The sequence below is a fragment of the Oncorhynchus clarkii genome, chromosome 3, assembly GCF_045791955.1.
Source record: "Oncorhynchus clarkii lewisi isolate Uvic-CL-2024 chromosome 3, UVic_Ocla_1.0, whole genome shotgun sequence".
NCBI classification, from domain to species: Eukaryota; Metazoa; Chordata; class Actinopteri; order Salmoniformes; family Salmonidae; genus Oncorhynchus; species Oncorhynchus clarkii.
The window spans coordinates 8,708,091-8,730,092 of NC_092149.1; the positions used below are offsets into that span (position 1 = coordinate 8,708,091).

The 22,002-nt window shown below is 44.4% G+C and overlaps 1 protein-coding gene across 4 annotated transcripts in view; it reads left to right on the forward strand.

Annotated features, from left to right (window-relative positions):
- The window catches only part of LOC139387417 (focal adhesion kinase 1-like), a 143,383-nt gene that overhangs the window by 107,011 nt on the left and 14,370 nt on the right, over positions 1-22,002 (forward strand). For all 4 annotated transcript variants that reach the window (XM_071133581.1, XM_071133588.1, XM_071133597.1 and 1 more), the window contains 8 exons: positions 2,140-2,255; positions 2,360-2,460; positions 2,864-2,953; positions 3,085-3,289; positions 14,772-14,883; positions 18,217-18,303; positions 18,841-18,957; positions 19,450-19,581. In XM_071133581.1, the coding sequence (XP_070989682.1) occupies positions 2,140-2,255; positions 2,360-2,460; positions 2,864-2,953; positions 3,085-3,289; positions 14,772-14,883; positions 18,217-18,303; positions 18,841-18,957; positions 19,450-19,581 (960 nt within the window). The remainder of the gene's footprint in view (positions 1-2,139; positions 2,256-2,359; positions 2,461-2,863; positions 2,954-3,084; positions 3,290-14,771; positions 14,884-18,216; positions 18,304-18,840; positions 18,958-19,449; positions 19,582-22,002) is intronic.

Sequence of the window (22,002 nt, forward strand, 5' to 3'; positions counted from 1 at the left end):
TGAGAAAATGGCCCTTAATGTTTTGGTACCTACTGGGGAGCTTTTCTTTGTCTACACCCATTCAGCATTGTTCACACCCTCTTTAAGCCTTTGCCCGTCCCATCTCTTTAAGGATTCACGTGAGGCCATGTACTAAACAACCAAAGATTTCAAGACTAAAGGCTGGTTTATACTGCGTGTTCATAAATGTAATCTGGACTGCCAGAGTGTGCTCAGAGTGCACTCTGGGCATTTGTAAACTCAGCGTTGTCAGGTTGTACATTCGCAAATTCAGAGCGTTTCGCTCTAGGAACGTTCAGAGCGCACACTGGATGGTCTAGCCGAGGAGTAGGGTTGATCCAAGTGTTCTGACCTAACATCAGCAGTCAAACACCCAAGCTAACTGGCTAATGTTGGCTAGCTACTTTCAGACACAAATGAGAGAACAGTTCACTCTGACCATTTTACTGGCACTAGCAGAGCTGGTTAGGCTGTTTTTATGTTACCCAGAGCATTGGTGACTGCAACTGTGCTGCTGGCAATAATTTAATCACGCTTTTTTGCCAACGTTTACTGACACGGGCTATATACAATTGGTGTTGAGCGTTCGTAAATTTGTCAGTTATTCTGCGCTCTGGCACACTGAGACAAGAGTGATCTGAAATCGGAGTAGATAGCCAGAGCGAATTTATCAGCTATTGTCGCATTGACACCATGAACTTTGGAATCGTTACTTGCATAGTGCAGACTTTTGTTTAGACATGTAGTTAGCTAGCTAAACAATGAGCCATAATCCCAACTCATAACGTTAATACCCTGCATGAATCTGCAGGCAGCTAACCAACCAGGTTCAATGTTAGCTAAATAACATTAGGCTATAACTAGCAATGCAAATGGCTCTGTGATACGAATAATATAACTACACAGATCATACACGTAACGTTAGCTAGCCAGCCAGCTAACGTTAGCTAGTTAGCTAACAGTACACTTTAACTTGAAATTAAAACGACTTTCTGACTAAATTAGAAATGTGCAATATCTGAAAATGTAGCCAGCTAGACTACCTTACCCGTATGCATGGATAGACGCTTCTCCCTCTCTGTCACAGATGCCATGGTTGCCCTTAGTTTGAAGATGTACTCCAGAGACAGGTGTTTTATACAGCAGCCTTCTGTGTGTTCTCTTTTCAACTCAGTCTGCATATTTGCAATCAAACGGCAGAATCTTTTCCGTCTCCTTAGCTATCATACTCTAATTCCACTGATTTCAAAACTCGGGCCTCCGGAAAGTGGAGAACAACACTTATGCAGTTCTACTATGCAATATCTTTCAAAATAGTCCTGTTAGAATGGATTACCTACACATACTGAACGCTTCATGTTATAGACAGAAGCGTGATACATGGCAGACCAGTCTGAACTCATCTCTCGACATGTCCAGCCACTCATTATCTCAGCCAAGTGTTAAGAAGGTTGCTGTCTTTTTCTGTGGCTAAACTAACTAGGCTTGTAATTTAACAATTTTTTCGTATTTACAGATAGTATACAAGTTTGTTATTAAGGCACATGAAAGTTCACATGTTCCAGAAGGCATTTCTGCCAAAAAACACATTTTTATAATAAAAAAAGGTTTACTCTCCTGTGTAGTAGCGACGCGCGACATGTGCCTAGTTTTCTGAAATTGTGCTCTCTGGTGTATTTTGAACATTGAGAGCGGGCTCCTGTGGTTGGATAAAAAAGTATTATAATAATACTAAAAAAGTTTTGTCCCAGCCCCTGACTTACACAATTGACCAGTCACATTTATTTATTATGCAGTTTATTATTTTATTTTTTGTTAAATTCATTAGGTACCCAATCAAGGCAGGGCCCCCAGTTACCCACATGGCACCCCCTACCTCCTCTCCTCCCTCCATCTGTTGATTAGCAGAACGGCATCAGGCTGTCTACACTCAAAATATATACTACATATTTATAAATACTGTATATATCTCCTTTATTATTATTATACATTTTTAAATGTTTTTTTCCTCTCTTGGGCCCCCAACAGGCCTGTGCCCAGGGGCTTCAGCCCCAGGAAGCTCCTGCATTAAACCATCCCTGTATGTAATGTACATGCTAAAGTGAGTATTATCTTTTGTTTTCTCTTCCATCTTTACAGCTACGCTCCTTCCTGCAAGTGAGAAAATACAACCTCGACTTGGCATCACTGATTCTCTATGCTTTCCAGCTAAGCACAGCACTTTCCTACCTGGAGAGCAAGCGGTTTGTACATAGGTAAGCCCTCAACCCAATCTAGCCTTATTAATATGGCTTTGGTGTGTTTCCTGTAAACACACTACTCTTCTCTTCTCCATTGTAACCATGTCTGCGTCTTGAAGGGATATAGCTGCCAGGAACGTGCTGGTATCCTCAGTGGACTGTGTTAAACTGGGAGACTTTGGCTTGTCTCGATACATGGAGGACAGCTCCTATTACAAAGGTAGGAGTTTCATTTGTTCTGGAGACTAACTGTCCACAGTCAGCATACCAGAGGAGATCACTTTCTGCTGTTTATGTTATCAGTAAGTCATTCATTAGGCTCCTCACTCTTTAAGCAGACAGCTGTGGCTGCTGTCATTCATGGACATTATAAACATGGAAATATCTGTTGCACGTATGCATGGGGCGAGTCAAAGAAACTCAACAGCTCTTTTCATCAGCGTATGACTCTGTGAGACTGCTATTGTGAACCACTCATCTAACTATGGCTTAGGGAAGTCCTGTGGGAGGGGAAGTGTTTGTCTTGTTACTTGTTGCATTGTTCATGTGTACCTGTCTAATCAATCACAATAAAAACATTTGATCACAAAAAATCTAAGTCCTGCTTTCACTTCTCCTCCCAGCCTCCAAAGGGAAACTGCCTATCAAATGGATGGCACCAGAGTCTATTAACTTCAGACGCTTTACCTCAGCCAGTGACGTGTGGATGTTTGGTGAGTATAGGAATTCATACAGTACTTATACAGTACTCAAACAGTGCTCTACAACTTTTAAGTTCAAGGCTGTATGTTATTAGCTGATAAATTAGGGTTTAAATATATATATATGTTCCTCTGTACTCCAGGTGTGTGTATGTGGGAGATCCTCATCTACGGAGTCAAGCCCTTCCAGGGGGTGAAGAACAACGATGTCATCGGCCGGATAGAGAACGGAGAGCGTCTGGCCATGCCCCACAACTGCCCCCCTACCCTGTACAGCCTGATGACCAAGTGCTGGGCCTACGACCCTAGCAAGAGACCCTGCTTCACAGAGCTCAAAGCCCAGCTCAGGTATGGCCGTCAGTCGGTCTATCTGCATGTACATTGCTGTAGTGCATGGTGCGTTATCATACCTTGAAGACTATCTCCTACAACTACAATGTCATAAGATCTGAACTGAGGTTCATTGACTGTGGAGGAACAATAATCCATATCTATCAGGGTTGGAGTTCATTCCATTGTATTAATTGAGTCAGTTCAGGAAGTGAACTGAAATTCCAATTCCAAAAGTTTCTCATAGAGAGTGTCGGGGGGTCAGGGGTTGTCTAATAATTCTAATAATTTGTACACTGCAAATTGACCACAACTAAGCCCAAAAAGAGGTTGTATTTAAAAATAACAATAATTTCAACCCTTTATTATGTTGAAACACGATCACGTCTCTTTTTTTATTTGTGAGACTACTTGGAAACAGATTTCCTGAATTAAATAGATAGCGAAAATATATATATTTTTAAACAGGCCACCTGTTGCCGACCCCATCTAGATAGATTTTCATTCTTGGTCACTAGATGGCACCAAAGCATCCACACATTTCAATCATTGAAGGTGGAATTGACTGGCTTGTTTGTACAAGTAGATATACTGTATTAAATGCCCAGTTCTCTGGCTGACACTTGGCTCCATGGTGTTTTGGGTGCTGTGATTCAGTTGAGATCAGTCACACCTCTGGCTGACACTTGTCTTCATGGTGTTTTGGGTGCTGTGATTCAGTTGAGATCAGTCACACCTCTGGCTGACACTTGTCTTCATGGTGTTTTGGGTGCTGTGATTCAGTTGAGATCAGTCACACCTCTGGCTGACACTTGGCTTCATGGTGTTTTGGGTGCTGTGATTCAGTCGAGATCAGTCACACCTCTGGCTGACACTTGTCTTCATGGTGTTTTGGGTGCTGTGATTCAGTTGAGATCAGTCACACCTCTGGCTGACACTTGGCTTCATGGTGTTTTGGGTGCTGTGATTCAGTTGAGATCAGTCACACCTCTGGCTGACACTTGGCTTCATGGTGTTTTGGGTGCTGTGATTCAGTCGAGATCAGTCACACCTCTGGCTGACACTTGGCTTCATGGTGTTTTGGGTGCTGTGATTCAGTTGAGGTCAGTCACACCTCTGGCTGACACTTGGCTTCATGGTGTTTTGGGTGCTGTGATTCAGTTGAGATCAGTCACACCTCTGGCTGACACTTGGCTTCATGGTGTTTTGGGTGCTGTGATTCAGTTGAGATCAGTCACACCTCTGGCTGACACTTGGCTTCATGGTGTTTTGGGTGCTGTGATTCAGTCGAGATCAGTCACACCTCTGGCTGACACTTGTCTTCATGGTGTTTTGGGTGCTGTGATTCAGTTGAGATCAGTCACACCTCTGGCTGACACTTGGCTTCATGGTGTTTTGGGTGCTGTGATTCAGTCGAGATCAGTCACACCTCTGGCTGACACTTGTCTTCATGGTGTTTTGGGTGCTGTGATTCAGTTGAGATCAGTCACACCTCTGGCTGACACTTGTCTTCATGGTGTTTTGGGTGCTGTGATTCAGTTGAGATCAGTCACACCTCTGGCTGACACTTGGCTTCATGGTGTTTTGGGTGCTGTGATTCAGTCGAGATCAGTCACACCTCTGGCTGACACTTGTCTTCATGGTGTTTTGGGTGCTGTGATTCAGTTGAGGTCAGTCACACCTCTGGCTGACACTTGTCTTCATGGTGTTTTGGGTGCTGTGATTCAGTTGAGATCAGTCACACCTCTGGCTGACACTTGGCTTCATGGTGTTTTGGGTGCTGTGATTCAGTTGAGATCAGTCACACCTCTGGCTGACACTTGTCTTCATGGTGTTTTGGGTGCTGTGATTCAGTTGAGATCAGTCACACCTCTGGCTGACACTTGGCTTCATGGTGTTTTGGGTGCTGTGATTCAGTTGAGATCAGTCACACCTCTGGCTGACACTTGGCTTCATGGTGTTTTGGGTGCTGTGATTCAGTTGAGATCAGTCACACCTCTGGCTGACACTTGGCTTCATGGTGTTTTGGGTGCTGTGATTCAGTTGAGATCAGTCACACCTCTGGCTGACACTTGGCTTCATGGTGTTTTGGGTGCTGTGATTCAGTTGAGGTCAGTCACACCTCTGGCTGACACTTGGCTTCATGGTGTTTTGGGTGCTGTGATTCAGTTGAGATCAGTCACACCTCTGGCTGACACTTGTCTTCATGGTGTTTTGGGTGCTGTGATTCAGTTGAGATCAGTCACACCTCTGGCTGACACTTGTCTTCATGGTGTTTTGGGTGCTGTGATTCAGTCGAGATCAGTCACACCTCTGGCTGACACTTGTCTTCATGGTGTTTTGGGTGCTGTGATTCAGTTGAGGTCAGTCACACCTCTGGCTGACACTTGGCTTCATGGTGTTTTGGGTGCTGTGATTCAGTTGAGGTCAGTCACACCTCTGGGTGGCATGATACATAGGGAAATCCCTCTGTTGGTTTCCACTAGATAGCACAGCCACAAAGTAAAAAAATAGCTATAAAATTCATGGGAAAAAATGTGCTTTTTATTCTTAATTTAAGGTTAGGGTTAGGCATCAGGTTGTGTGGTAAGGTTAAGGTTTAAAATCACATTATAAGAAGATAAATTGTTGAAATAGGTGGGGTTTATGGCTTTGTGGCTGTGGTGACCAGTGATGACCCTCTCAGTAGCTCTGACTTGTCAGACCGTGCCCGTCTGTCCCACTTCCTGTCTGGGATGACTTCATTGTTGGTATGGTAACTGAGAGGGACAGTGCCAGGGCCCTACCCTCACCTTGTATCCTTCGGTTTCCATTGGTGAGGGAGTCAGACCTGTGCGTTTGATTTAGCTTGGAGTTTTGGGGACTATTCTATTGGTTTCATTTTATGGGGCAAACTATATTGAGTGGAGCTCAAGTGTTTGATATGTGTCTGACCCAGGTTTATTAAGGACATAGTGAAAGGGACAATTACAAATGGCCACCGGCCACTGTTTTAGTAAACAGCTGAGGAACGAGGCTAGAGAATTGTAATCACATTCATAGACAGAGCTATGGATACAAGGACTGACCATCCATGATATCAGTTTGAACCATGTTTTTGAATCTATACAGTGTTAACAATTACATTGTTTAAATACAATGAAGTGAAACAAGCTTATATGTTCGGTATTGATGGGTGAACTAAAGCTCTTGACGTGTTCAGAAGTTATATTCTTCAACAACAATGGGGATATATCATTTATTTAAATGTCCAAACATGAATGTAGCAGTTACAGAAAGGTCAGTATGTAATACTGGTGAGGAAAGCACCTTCAGGTAATCCTTCACAAGAAAGGTCAGTATGTAATAGTGGTGAGGAAAGCACCTTCAGGTAATCCTTCACAAGAAAGGTCAGTATGTAATAGTGGTGAGGAAAGCACCTTCATGTAATCCTTCACAAGAAAGGTCAGTATGTAATAGTGGTGAGGAAAGCACCTTCAGGTAATCCTTCACAAGAAAGGTCAGTATGTAATAGTGGTGAGGAAAGCACCTTCAGGTAATCCTTCACAAGAAAGGTCAGTATGTAATAGTGGTGAGGAAAGCACCTTCAGGTAATCCTTCACAAGAAAGGTCAGTATGTAATAGTGGTGAGGAAAGCACCTTCAGGTAATCCTTCACAAGAAAAGTCTAGACAGACACCCTTGTAACTGCCTTTGAATTCCCCTCTGATGCAATGCTGGACATTTTCCCTTCATTGACAGGGTAGGGTTTTTGTGTCAGTCATTTCCATGCAGGCTCAGGCTCGTGTTGCTAGGCATCTGGATGTCCAGGTAAGATACCCTGGGGCCACGAGGAAGTAGTTTAACTTCACCCCATGACGTAGGGATCCGTCTCCTTTCCATCAGGGACTGCTATAGAACAGACCTGTAGCTGCTGTATCTGTGTGAGCTGTGCTGCTGCCTGCCATGCTGTCTCCCATCACAGTGGCCTTGGTTTACACAGACAAGACATGTCGGAAAATAAGAGTGCTGTGCTTTTATTATCCTGTTTAAAACTCAGCATGAGTCACACCTCCACTTTCTACTTGTCTTCCTAAGTCCCACCACATCGGTCATGTTCTGGTGCTCCAGCAGCATGGAAGAGAGGGCTGTGTCCTGGAAACCATGTCAATATTTACACTCTTAATACTCTTTATATGAAAAGCCAGGCCCTTGAAAGGCATTTGATGTGGGGTTCGTTGGTTGAGACTTGTTTTATGTCATCATATAAATTAGGGAGCACAGCTGCCAGAAGGGGGTGTGTCTGTGTGCGTGTATGTGTGTATGTATGTGTGTGTGTGCGCGTGTGTGTGTGCGTGTGCGTGTATGCGCGTGTGCGTGCACACACACACACACACACACAATACTAAGGCAGGCTCTTTAGCTGTATGAAAACAATGGACCTCAGATACAGAACCAGTCATAACAAACATGAATCTCCCTTATTGCTGCTTAAGTGTGTATTTGTATTTAATAATGTATGGTGCCACTGTAATATACCCTTACATGGTACCACTGTAATATACCCTTACATGGTACCACTGTAATATACCCTTACATGGTACCACTGTCATATACCTTTACATGGTGCCACTGTCATATACCCTTACATGGTACCACTGTAATATACCCTTACATGGTGCCACTGTCATATAACCTTACATGGTACCACTGTAATATACCCTTACATGGTACCACTGTAATATACCCTTACATGGTACCACTGTCATATACCCTTACATGGTACCACTGTCATATACCCTTACATGGTACCACTGTCATATACCCTTACATGGTGCCACTGTCATATAACCTTACATGGTACCACTGTCATATAACCTTACATGGTACCACTGTAATATACCCTTACATGGTACCACTGTAATATACCCTTACATGGTACCACTGTCATATAACATGGTATAACCCCTTACATGGTACCACTGTAATATACCCTTACATGGTACCACTGTCATATACCCTTACATGGTACCACTGTCATATACCCTTACATGGTACCACTGTAATATACCCTTACATGGTACCACTGTAATATACCCTTACATGGTACCACTGTAATATACCCTTACATGGTACCACTGTAATATACCCTTACATGGTACCACTGTAATATACCCTTACATGGTACCACTGTCATATACCCTTACATGGTACCACTGTCATATACCCTTACATGGTACCACTGTCATATACCCTTACATGGTACCACTGTAATATACCCTTACATGGTACCACTGTCATATACCCTTACATGGTACCACTGTAATATACCCTTACATGGTACCACTGTCATATACCCTTACATGGTACCACTGTCATATACCCTTACATGGTACCACTGTAATATACCCTTACATGGTACCACTGTAATATACCCTTACATGGTACCACTGTCATATACCCTTACATGGTACCACTGTAATATACCCTTACATGGTACCACTGTAATATACCCTTACATGGTACCACTGTAATATACCCTTACATGGTGCCACTGTCATATAACCTTACATGGTACCACTGTCATATACCCTTACATGGTACCACTGTCATATACCCTTACATGGTACCACTGTCATATACCCTTACATGGTACCACTGTCATATACCCTTACATGGTACCACTGTCATATACCCTTACATGGTACCACTGTAATATACCCTTACATGGTGCCACTGTCATATAACCTTACATGGTACCACTGTCATATAACCTTACATGGTACCACTGTAATATACCCTTACATGGTACCACTGTAATATACCCTTACATGGTACCACTGTCATATAACCTTACATGGTACCACTGTCATATAACCTTACATGGTACCACTGTAATATACCCTTACATGGTACCACTGTCATATAACCTTACATGGTACCACTGTAATATACCCTTACATGGTACCACTGTAATATACCCTTACATGGTACCACTGTCATATACCCTTACATGGGACCACTGTCATATACCCTTACATGGTACCACTGTAATATACCCTTACATGGTACCACTGTCATATACCCTTACATGGTACCACTGTAATATACCCTTACATGGTACCACTGTAATATACCCTTACATGGTGCCACTGTCATATAACCTTACATGGTACCACTGTCATATACCCTTACATGGTACCACTGTCATATACCCTTACATGGTACCACTGTCATATACCCTTACATGGTACCACTGTCATATACCCTTACATGGTACCACTGTAATATACCCTTACATGGTACCACTGTAATATACCCTTACATGGTACCACTGTCATATACCCTTACATGGTACCACTGTCATATACCCTTACATGGTACCACTGTCATATACCCTTACATGGTACCACTGTCATATACCCTTACATGGTACCACTGTCATATACCCTTACATGGTACCACTGTCATATACCCTTACATGGTACCACTGTCATATACCCTTACATGGTACCACTGTCATATACCCTTACATGTTACCACTGTCATATACCCTTACATGGTACCACTGTAATATACCCTTACATGGTACCACTGTCATATACCCTTACATGGTACCACTGTCATATACCCTTACATGGGACCACTGTCATATACCCTTACATGGTACCACTGTAATATACCCTTACATGGTACCACTGTCATATACCCTTACATGGTACCACTGTCATATACCCTTACATGGTACCACTGTCATATACCCTTACATGGTACCACTGTCATATACCCTTACATGGTACCACTGTCATATACCCTTACATGGTACCACTGTCATATACCCTTACATGGTACCACTGTAATATACCCTTACATGGTACCACTGTCATATACCCTTACATGGTACCACTGTCATATACCCTTACATGGTACCACTGTCATATACCCTTACATGGTACCACTGTCATATACCCTTACATGGTACCACTGTCATATACCCTTACATGGTACCACTGTCATATACCCTTACATGGTACCACTGTAATATACCCTTACATGGTACCACTGTCATATACCCTTACATGGTACCACTGTCATATACCCTTACATGGTACCACTGTCATATACCCTTACATGGGACCACTGTCATATACCCTTACATGGTACCACTGTAATATACCCTTACATGGTACCACTGTCATATACCCTTACATGGTACCACTGTCATATACCCTTACATGGTACCACTGTCATATACCCTTACATGGTACCACTGTAATATACCCTTACATGGTACCACTGTCATATACCCTTACATGGTACCACTGTCATATACCCTTACATGGTACCACTGTAATATACCCTTACATGGTACCACTGTCATATACCCTTACATGGTACCACTGTATTATACCCTTACATGGTACCACTGTCATATACCCTTACATGGTACCACTGTCATATACCCTTACATGGTACCACTGTAATATACCCTTACATGGTACCACTGTCATATACCCTTACATGGTACCACTGTCATATACCCTTACATGGTACCACTGTCATATACCCTTACATGGTACCAATGTCATATACCCTTACATGGTACCACTGTCATATACCCTTACATGGTACCACTGTCATATACCCTTACATGGTACCACTGTATTATACCCTTACATGGTACCACTGTATTATACCCTTACATGGTACCACTGTCATATACCCTTACATGGTACCACTGTCATATACCCTTACATGGTACCACTGTAATATACCCTTACATGGTACCACTGTCATATACCCTTACATGGTACCACTGTCATATACCTTTACATGGTACCACTGTCATATACCCTTACATGGTACCACTGTAATATACCCTTACATGGTACCACTGTCATATACCCTTACATGGTACCACTGTCATATACCTTTACATGGTACCACTGTCATATACCCTTACATGGTACTACTGTAATATACCCTTACATGGTACCACTGTAATATACCCTTACATGGGACCACTGTAATATACCCTTACATGGTACCACTGTTATATACCCTTACATGGGACCACTGTAATATACCCTTACATGGGACCACTGTAATATACCCTTACATGGTACCACTGTCATATACCCTTACATGGGACCACTGTCATATACCCTTACATGGTACCACTGTCATATACCCTTACTTGGTAGATATGACTCCAGCTAGTCTCACTGTGAGAGGAGAACTCTGAGGGGACGGTATTATTAAGTCCCATGGAAAAGAGGGCTGTCCAAACCTTCTGCCTCTGATCCTGAGCCGTTCTCTCTGCTCTGCACTGATCTGACCTGAGAGACTGTGTCTGTCTGGTTTCTTGACCACATCTTGCCAGATCGGCAGGCTTGGCACTAGCGCTGCTTTAACCTCACCGTCACAAGACATCTTCTCCAGCCTCGATCTCGGCTCTACAGCGGAGTGCTTCAGTTCACCGTCACCGAGACATCTTCTCCAGCCTCTATCTCGGCTCCACAACGGAGGGCTTCAATTCAGCGTCCAATCTTTTAACAAGCCAACTGCCCACGCACCCGCCTGCCTGCGCATTTATTGGACAGATGCCAAGTGCAACCCGCTGCCTGAGTAGCCCAGTAGAGTAAAAGGGAAGGCATGGGGGGGAGGCAGCTGATCTGGACTGAACAGACTGAGTCCCCCATTCTGTTCTCCTGTGAAGACTATTTTATTGACTGAATGCTGTTCCAGTTCTAATAGACCCTTGTTTCTGGGACTCTCTGCCTGGTTGTTTGTCTGGTCTCTGGGACTCTGCCTGGTTGTCTGTCTGGTCTCTGGGACTCTCTGCCTGATTGTCTGTCTGGTCTCTGGGACTCTCTGCCTGGTTGTCTGTCTGGTCTCTGGGACTCTCTGCCTGGTTGTCTGTCTGGTCTCTGGGACTCTCTGCCTGGTTGTCAGTCTGGTCTCTGGGACTCTCTGCCTGGTTGTCTGTCTGGTCTCTGGGACTCTGCCTGGTTGTCTGTCTGGTCTCTGGGACTCTCTGCCTGGTTGTCTGTCTGGTCTCTGGGACTCTCTGCCTGATTGTCTGTCTGGTCTCTGGGACTCTCTGCCTGGTTCTCTGGCTGATCTCTGGGACTCTCTGCCTGGGTGTCTGTCTGGTCTCTGGGACACTTGATTCATGCGTACTGGACGTCTCTCCCCTAATGGATTATCTAAGTGGATATGGTCTCCTGTTCCTCTAGCAGCACAAGAGGCAGCTCAACTCCCACTGTTGTAAGGTAACAGTCAGGGCTTTTCCTTCCTTATCTCCTTCTCTCCGTGACTCAGTTGACTGAATATGTCCTATTGAGGTCTGCCTTGAGCAAATGTGGAGTGGTGTAGTTGGCTGTGAAGGAATGGATTTGATTCAGGACCCTCACAATACAGTTTCACAGACTTATTCTGAGCAGTGATGATATGGAACTCTAGCAAAGTGACGCTGGTGAGTAGTGAATATGTTTGGAGCGTTATTTAGCATGGCATTCAGTGTGCTCCCATTGTAATGCTGTTGAGTTACTGTCAGACTGTTTGATTTTGTTTTTAAAGGTACTAGCTATTAGCTAGTCAACAGAAAGTAATACTTTATACAACATTTTGTCAGCAACACTGTGAACACTTTTGTTATTAGAGGCAACAGGGCTTTGTTCATTTGTCTGTAACTTGTTAACAGACTGGTCAGGTTTGTGTTGTGTGTTCTGGAGAATGACCAGGACAGGTGGTCCCCATTGTTCTTGTCTGATTTACTGCTGCTACCACACATGTTTTAGTTATTGATTAATTGAACCTTTATTTAACCAGGTAAAACCCATTGAGGTTAAAACCCTATTTTGCGAAGGAGACCTGGCAAGAAGGCAAAACAGGGGAATAGCAGCGTGTCCAGAAAACAGAAAAATACAGAATACACACAAAAGACAAAGTGTCACAAGTTAAAGACACTATTGAAGATTAGAAACAACTGCAGTTTTCACAAACAGTGTTGTCAATCAGAGTCTTAACAGGCAAAGACACTAACTCCTCTAACTTTACAATCTTCTGAAACATGTTCCAGGATGAAGGGGCATTATGGGAAAATGATTGTTTTCCCATCTCAGTTCTAGCCTTAGGAACAGACAAGGACAGCAGCGACTGTGAATGAAGACTATATTGAGTGACTGATCTGGGCATTAAAGAACAGAGGTACAAAGGCAGCATGGCAGCTAGGACTAATGCTGTTTCCACAAATAGCCCTCCCTCCCTGAGAGAAAGACAGAGACAGAGAGAGACAGAAAGGGAGAGAGGGAGTGTGAGGGACAGAGAGAGACTGTGGGGTCATGGGACACAGTTTATTGCCTGTATTTAGGCTGGAGGACCCTCCACTTCATATCTGTTCTTTGTTTAGTTGGGAGGAGACACTCCAGAGTTCTCAGCATCCAGAAGAATGTTTGGCTCAGTGAATTGCCTGCATTCTGTTCAGACTGGACATTGGATGACAGAACGGAGGATAGAACACAGAACATTGCGGTCTGAGTTGATGCTGGCTGAAAGGTAGAACAGTACAGAACAGTACAGTAGAGTCGACCCACATCTCCTCTCATTGTGTGCTTCTATAAATGGCTTATTCCTCTAATGGCTATTGCAGGTCTGAGGGGAGGGACGCTGGTTCATGTGTTTGAGCAGTTTCCCCTCTTTTAGTGCATGTCCAATGGGTTTCCATGTGCTGTGGACCAGAGGCATAACATCACTGTAGCAGATCCAGGCTGGGTGGAGGGGAGGGACGCTGGTTCATGTGTTTGAGCAGTTTCCTCTATTTTAGTGCCTGTCCAATGGGTTTCCATGTGCTGTGGACCAGAGGCATAACATCACTGTAGCAGATCCAGGCTGGGTGGAGGGGGACCGCTGTCTGCTTTCTCTACTCTGTATTCCTTAAGGTCCTGTGTGTGTACCATATTGTCTGACTCTCAAATGGCTCCCTATTCCCTTTATAGTGCACTACTTTAAACAAGGCCCATAGAGCTCTGGTCAAAAGTAGTGCACTATATAGGAAATAGGGAGCCATTTGGTATGCATCCTATGTACTGTAGCTCAGGGCAAGAGGATGTAGCTGGTTACAGGGGAAGGTTGTTGTAGTACTCAGCTGTGTGAAACCCACCCTGTCAGCTAACAGGACAGCTCTGTAAACAAAACCATCAGAACGTAGCAGGACTTAACAGTGAAGGACATGGACCTTGTGGCTGTAGCTACGCTGCAACAATATCCATCCCTGAATTCTAGTGGGGAAGCCTGTCACCTTGTACAATAACAGTACAGTACAATAACCTCTACAGTGTTTATCCAGCGTATCTCTCATCCTCGTCTCTCCCCTCTCAAAGCCACAGCACCACAGGTTTAGGTCTTAGGAGATGCTAAACTGATAAACTATAGTTATGTTCCTGACTCCTGAAGTCTGATAGTATCACACACACACACACACACACACAGTGACAGTGGTTTGTTCTGTCTCTCTGCAGTCAGATATTGGAGGAGGAGAAGCTCCAGCAGAAGGAGAGGACACGTATGGAGATGAGACGTCAGGTCTCCGTGTCCTGGGACTCAGGGGGGTCCGACGAGGCGCCGCCTAAAGTAAGAGCTTACACACACACACACACACACACACACACACACACACACACACACACACACACACACACACACACAGATAGAGAGTCACATGCACACTTTTATACACACACAGAAGTACATTAATAGACACACACACACGCACGCACGCACACACACACACACACACACACATAGCACATTAATAGACACACACACACAGAAGCACATTAATAGACACACACACATACACACATAAGCACATTAATAGACACACACACACACAGCATCTTTATGCCTTGGCCACGAGGAGGTCACAGACGTTATCATCAACACCTATCTTGGCAGTCAGTCTGTCAGTTGGCTGCTCCCATTACAAGAGGAGTTTTCATGGTATGACATCTGTAAACACTGTACATAAATACAACAGTACAGTCAAGCTCGAGGCTTTAGTCAGTGACTCCCTCAGGAATTACACATGGAGTCAGGTGGAGTCTACATGCTTGGAGCCACAATTTCAGTTCTGTTGGTCAGACTGTCTGTCCGTTAGACATTATTCTGAGGGAAACGTTCTTCGTAGCTTCACCTCTTCCATCCTCTAATGTTATTTAGAGAGCTTTAATTTTCTATCTGATATACTAATGTAATTTCTGTTCCCAGTTTTCTCTCTGCTGCAGCTGTTCGCCTTATCTAAAGCCTTATCTATTGTTAACTCATGGTCCTATTCTCAGGAACTAGTCTCCACCATGGACAAACACTGCTGGCTGCTGTGACTGAACAGCTCTGTGTACAGCCACCTTATCAACCCAGCAAAAAAAGAAACGCCTTCTCACTGTCAACTGTGTTTATTTTCAGAAAACTTAACGTCCATAAATATTTGTATGAACAAAGCAAGATTCAATAACTGAGACATAAACTGAACAAGTTCCACAGACATGTGACTAACAGAAATGTGTCCCTGAACAAAGAGGGGGTCAAAAGTAACAGTCAGTATCTGGTGTGACCACCAGCTGCATTAAGTACTGCACTGCATCTTCTCCTCGTGGACTGCACCAGATTTGCCAGTTCTTGCTGTGAGATGTTGAACAAGCATGGGAAACAGGGTTTAAACCCTTTACAATGAAGATCTGTGAAGTTATTTTATAACCACCATTTATCTTCTAATACTGTGTGATGAATATTGATGGGAACTATTTTATCAAGAGACTATTTTACCTTGCTGTTTTCCCCCACTGACTACCCTGCTGTCTTCCCACACTGACGACCCTGCTCTCCGCCCCACTGACGACCCTGGTCTCCTCCCCCATTAGTTCCTCTACCAGCTCTCTGCTTACAGCTTATCACCTAGCTGGCTTTGTCTTCAGCAATGTTCCATCATGTCTCAATGTGCTTGTTGTGCTCTGTCCGTGTGTCTGACCACACCTCCCTGTGTCTCAGTGTCTCTGTTCCCTTGTCTCCCTCTGTCTTGTCTGTCTGTCTGTCTGTCTGTCTGTCTGTCTTGTCTGTCTGTCTGTCTGTCTGTCTGTCTGTCTGGACCCTCCCGTCTGTCCGGTCCCTCCCGTCTGTCTGCCTGTCTGTCTGTCCGTCTGTCTGTGTCATCATCATCATCATGCTATACCTCCCTGTGCTTTGGCTCTCAGCCCTCCCTGTGCTTTGGCTTTCAGCCCTCCCTGTGCTTTGGCTCTAAGTCCTCCCCGTGCTTTGGCTCTCAGCCCTCCCTGTGCTTTGGCTGTCAGCCCTCCCTGTGCTTTGGCTCTCAGCCCTCCCTGTGCTTTGGCTCTAAGCCCTCCCTGTGCTTTGGCTCTAAGCCCTCCCTGTGCTTTGGCTCTCAGCCGTCCCTGTGCTTTGGCGAGCACCCCCTTCCCCACCACAGGTAGTACTACACCCTCCATGCCCCCTGCGGTTGTCAGGTCCTCTACCCCCACCTCCACACTGACAGGCTGCAGCCACCCCAAAAGCAGCAGCTGACCCATGCAGTCCATTGGTGGACTGGTGTTGGTGGGACAGCACAGAGGGCCACAGCATTAAATAGATCAGAGCTGTAAAGGTTTTGACATACTCCAGTCTAGTGGTGTCTCTCTGAAAGACACACAGCAGGGCTGGACACTGTCCAGCTCCAATCCAGGGGTTTCAGTGTCAAGTTATGTAGACAAATCACTGTCTGTTTCTCATAGGGCTCCTGTTAGGATGCAACAGTGATCCATTATAGTGCTATTTCACTTTGACAAGAGACACAACATGGCTTCAAATCTAGTTAGATGATTATTGTGGATTTGTTCAAAGCTGTGGGCTAAATACTTACACTGAATATGATGGCACACACACTAGAGTCACATGAACTTCCATTTAGAAATAAATCATGTTTTGGTCCATCGTAGATTTAGTGTTTTTCTTTGTTGAATATTGTGACACTAAGCTGTTTGGATGCTTGTGTAATCGTTGTCCCAAATGGCACCCATTTCCCCTATGTAGTGCACTACTTTTGACCTGGGCCCATAGGCCTCTGGAGGAAAGAAGGGCACTATGTTAGGGAACAGGGTTCCATTTGGGATGCAGTACTGTACAGCAGGGTGACGTCTCCTCCCACCAGATCTTTGGATGATGCAATCTACTGTTATTCTACCATGAAAACATGCTGCTCTCATTGGTCCTTTTTCAACACGGTTGGTTGATGCTTCCGTTGTCGTCATCTTAGCCATCCCAACGTTGTGTACAACCATGTAGAATGTTTCTATTGTACGTATGCTAAATGAGTATCTGAACTCTGTAACTTGCACATCATTTCCTGTTTCATTTCCACCGTGTTGTCACATGTTGTAACTTACAGCCTGTTCTGTTTCGTTCACTGTCTTTTGCTAATCGGGAGGTTTGGCCTCGAGAAGCTTACTGTGAAAAGGTCTGTAAGGTAGATGTCTCGCTGTGATTAAATATAAGGAAAGTCTGAGTGCAATGCTCAGTGGAGGAGGAGATTGTTGCCTGCCTGCCTATCAACATGTCACCCTGAATTGGAGATGATTATTCTACCCTCATCCCCCCCCCCCCCCCCCCCATCCCGCACCAAAAATAACCATCAACTCTACTAAGTCCAACACCAGAACTCTCATATAACTCTTTTGTGAATGTTGAACTAACTGCCTGCTTGTTTCATAGCCTTTCTTTGTTTCCCTTCTGGACAGCTCTAACACTGTCCACACACATTGCATCTGTAGTTTGTGTGTGTGTGTGTGTGTGTGTGTGCGTGCGTGCGTGCGTGCGTGCGTGCGTGCGTACACCTAGCTCTATCTAACCCAGACCTAGCTATGGAGATGAAACAGCAGCATGTATTTAACAGAGCTCTCTGTCTCTCTCTCTCTATAGCCCAGCAGACCAGGGTACCCCAGCCCACGCTCCAGTGAGGGGTTCTACCCCAGCCCACAGCACCTGGGGCAGCCCACCCACTACCAGGTAGAGCAAGGAGAGCTGGTACACAGGGGGGCAGGTAGCCTAGCGGTTAAGAGCGTTGGACCAGTAACCGAAATGTTACTGGTTTGAATCCCTGACTAGGTGAAAAATCTGTCGATGTACCGTTGAGCAAGGCACTTAACCCTAATTGCTCCTGTAAGTCACTCTGGATAAGAGCATCTGCTAAATGACTCTAATGTAAATGTTAAATGTGTTATAACATCATAACCACTAGCAGGTAGAGCAAGGAGAGCTGGTACATTGTGTTATAAAGTAGTTATAACAGCATAACCACTAGCAGGTAGAGCAAGGAGAGCTGGTACATTGTTATAAAGTAGTTATAACAGCATAACCACTAGCAGGTAGCCTAGCTACTACAACACACTGACAGAGAGACATTAGACAGTACCCTGTGTTTATACAGTAGTTATAACAGGCCTTTCCCTAGATGTCATGGGATTCTGTTTTTGTAGTTGGGATATTGGTTGTTCCTGATCTAAGTAGATACATTACTAATTCAAAGGCCCCTGTCCTTCCCAGATGGCAGGATACCCAGGCCCCAGTGGGATGTACCCTCCCCAGGCATCCCACGATCCCCATGACACCTGGAACCACCACCGGCAGCAGGACCTCCCCATGTGGTCTCCCAACATGGAGGTAAGGATCCGGGGATGGACCAGTGTTGTACACCTGGTGCTCCCAATAACAAGATGGTACTGTAGTAGCGATTTAGGTTGGTGAGGGACAATACACTGATTCTCTCTCTCTCTATCTTTCTCTCTCTCTAAATCTCTCTTTTTCTCTCTTTCTTTCTCTCTCAATTTGTATCTCTTTCTCTCTCACTCTCTGTCTCTGTCTCTCTCTCTCTCTCTCTCTCTCTCTCTCCATGTGTCTGTCTCGCTCTGTCTGTCTTTCTCTCTCTTTCTTTCTTTCTCTCTCTGTCTCTCTCTCTCTGTGTCTGTCTGTCTGTCTGTCTGTCTGTCTGTCTGTCTGTCTCTCTGTCTGTCTGTCTATCTGTCTCTCTCTCTCTCTCTCTCTGTCTGTCTGTCTGTCTGTCTGTCTGTCTGTCTGCCTGTCTGTCTGTCGCTCTCTCTGTCTCTCTCTCTCTCTGTGTGTCTGTCTTTCTCTCTGGGTGTCTGTCTGTCTCAGGACAGGGGGTCTCTGGACATGCAGGTGATGGGTCAGGTTCTGCCCCCCCTCCTGATGGAGGAACAGCTGATGATGCAACAGCAGCAGATGGAGGAGGACCAGCGGTGGCTGGAGCATGAGGAACGCTTCCTGGTAATAACACACACGCTATACTGTATATACACACAAACCACACACACACACACTATATATACATACACACATACCACACACATATACAAGCACACACACACACACACACTATACAGTGGGGCAAAAAAGTATACAGAAAATCACATTGTAGGATTTTTTATGAATTTATTTGCAAATTATGGTGGAAAATAAGTATTTGGTCACCTACAAACAAGCAAGATTTCTGGCTCTCTCGCTGGCTCTCACAGACCTGTAACTTCTTCTTTAAGAGGCTTTTCTGTCCTCCACTCGTTACCTGTATTAATGCCACCTGTTTGAACTTGTTATCAGTATAAAATACACCTGTCCACAACCTCAAACAGTCACACTCCAAACTCCACTATGGCCAAGACCAAAGAGCTGTCAAAGGACACCAGAAACAAAATTGTAGACCTGCACCAGGTTGGGAAGACTGAATCTGCAATAGGTAAGCAGCTTGGTTTGAAGAAATCAACTGTGGGAGCAATTATTAGGAAATGGAAGACATACAAGACCACTGATAATCTCCCTCGATCTGGGGCTCCACACAAGATCTCACCCCGTGGGGTCAAAATGATCACAAGAACGGTGATCAAAAATCCCAGAACCACACGGGGGGACCTAGTGAATGACCTGCAGAGAGCTGGGACCAAAGTAACAAAGCCTACCATCAGTAACACACTACGCTGCCAGGGACTCAAATTAAGCCAGTACATGTCCAGGCCCGTCTGAAGTTTGCTAGAGAGCATTTGGATGATCCAGAAGAAGATTGGGAGAATGACATATGGTCAGATGAAACCAAAATATAACTTTTTGGTAAAAACTCAACTCGTCGTGTTTGGAGGACAAAGAATGCTGAGTTGCATCCAAAGAACACCATACCGACTGTGATGCATGGGGGTGGAAACATCATGCTTTGGGGCTGTTTTTCTGCAAAGGGACCAGGACGACTGATCCGTGTAAAGGAAAGAATGAATGGGGCCATGTATCGTGAGATTTTGAGTGAAAACCTCCTTCCATCAGCAAGGGCATTGAAGATGAAAAGTGCCTGGGTCTTTCAGCATGACAATGATCCCAAACACACCGCCCCGGGCAATGAAGGAGTGGCTTCGTAAGAAGCATTTCAAAGTCCTGGAGTGGCCTAGTCAGTCTCCAGATCTCAACCCCATAGAAAATCTTTGGAGGGAGTTGAAAGTCCGTGTTGCCCAGCAACAGCCCCAAAACATCACTGCTCTAGAGGAGATCTGCATGGAGGAATGGGCCAAAATACCAGCAACAGTGTGTGAAAACCTTGTGAAGACTTACAGAAAATGTTTGACCTCTGTCATTGCCAACAAAGGGTATATAACAAAGTATTGAGAAACTTTTGTTATTGACCAAATACTTATTTTCCACCATCATTTGCAAATAAATTCATTAAAAATACTACAATGTGATTTTCTGGATTATTTTTTCTCATTTTGTCTGTCATAGTTGAAGTGTACCTATGATGAAAATTACAGGCCTCTCTAATCTTTTTAAGTGGGAGAACTTGCACAATTGGTGGCTGACTAAATACTTTTTCCCCCCACTGTATATACATACACACAAACCACACACACACACACTATATATACATACACACAAACCACACACATACACACTATATATATATATATAATGGATGTGTGGTATATAATGGATGTGTGGTATATAATGGATGTGTGGTATATAATGGATCTGTGGTATATAATGGATCTGTGGTATATAATGGATCCGTGGTATATAATGGATGTGTGGTATATAATGGATGTGTGGTATATAATGGATCTGTGGTATACCACACACACATACAAGCACACACACACGCACACTATATATATATATATACATACACACACACACATACCCCACACACAGACACACTATATATACATACACACATACCACACACACACAAACCACACCTATACCACACACATCCCACACACACATGATCGTTGTACAGACTTGCCTCCTGTAACCCCTCTGATGGTGATGCAGGAGATAACAGACCTGCCTCCTGTAACCCTTCTGATGGTGATGCAGGAGATAACAGACCTGCCCCTTCATGTTCTGTTTTCAGGGTGTTTACTTACAACTGTAATGTCTGACACAAATGTACTTCATCATTCCTTGGAAAGCCCTGTGTTAACTGTGCACAGATGTCATACATTATGTTTTGCACTGGCTTCATACCCCTCAGTTATTTTAGTAGTACCATATCATTATCTCTGAGATGTGTCCCAGAGCGCCTCAGTTCACTTCTTGGATCATTTTTTACATTCAACGGACAAAGACGATTCAGAGAAGAAAGGGGGAAACAAAAAGCATCGTCTTGTGTTTTTCAGACCTTTGGCAAAGCTGTCAACTTTTGTGTGTTCT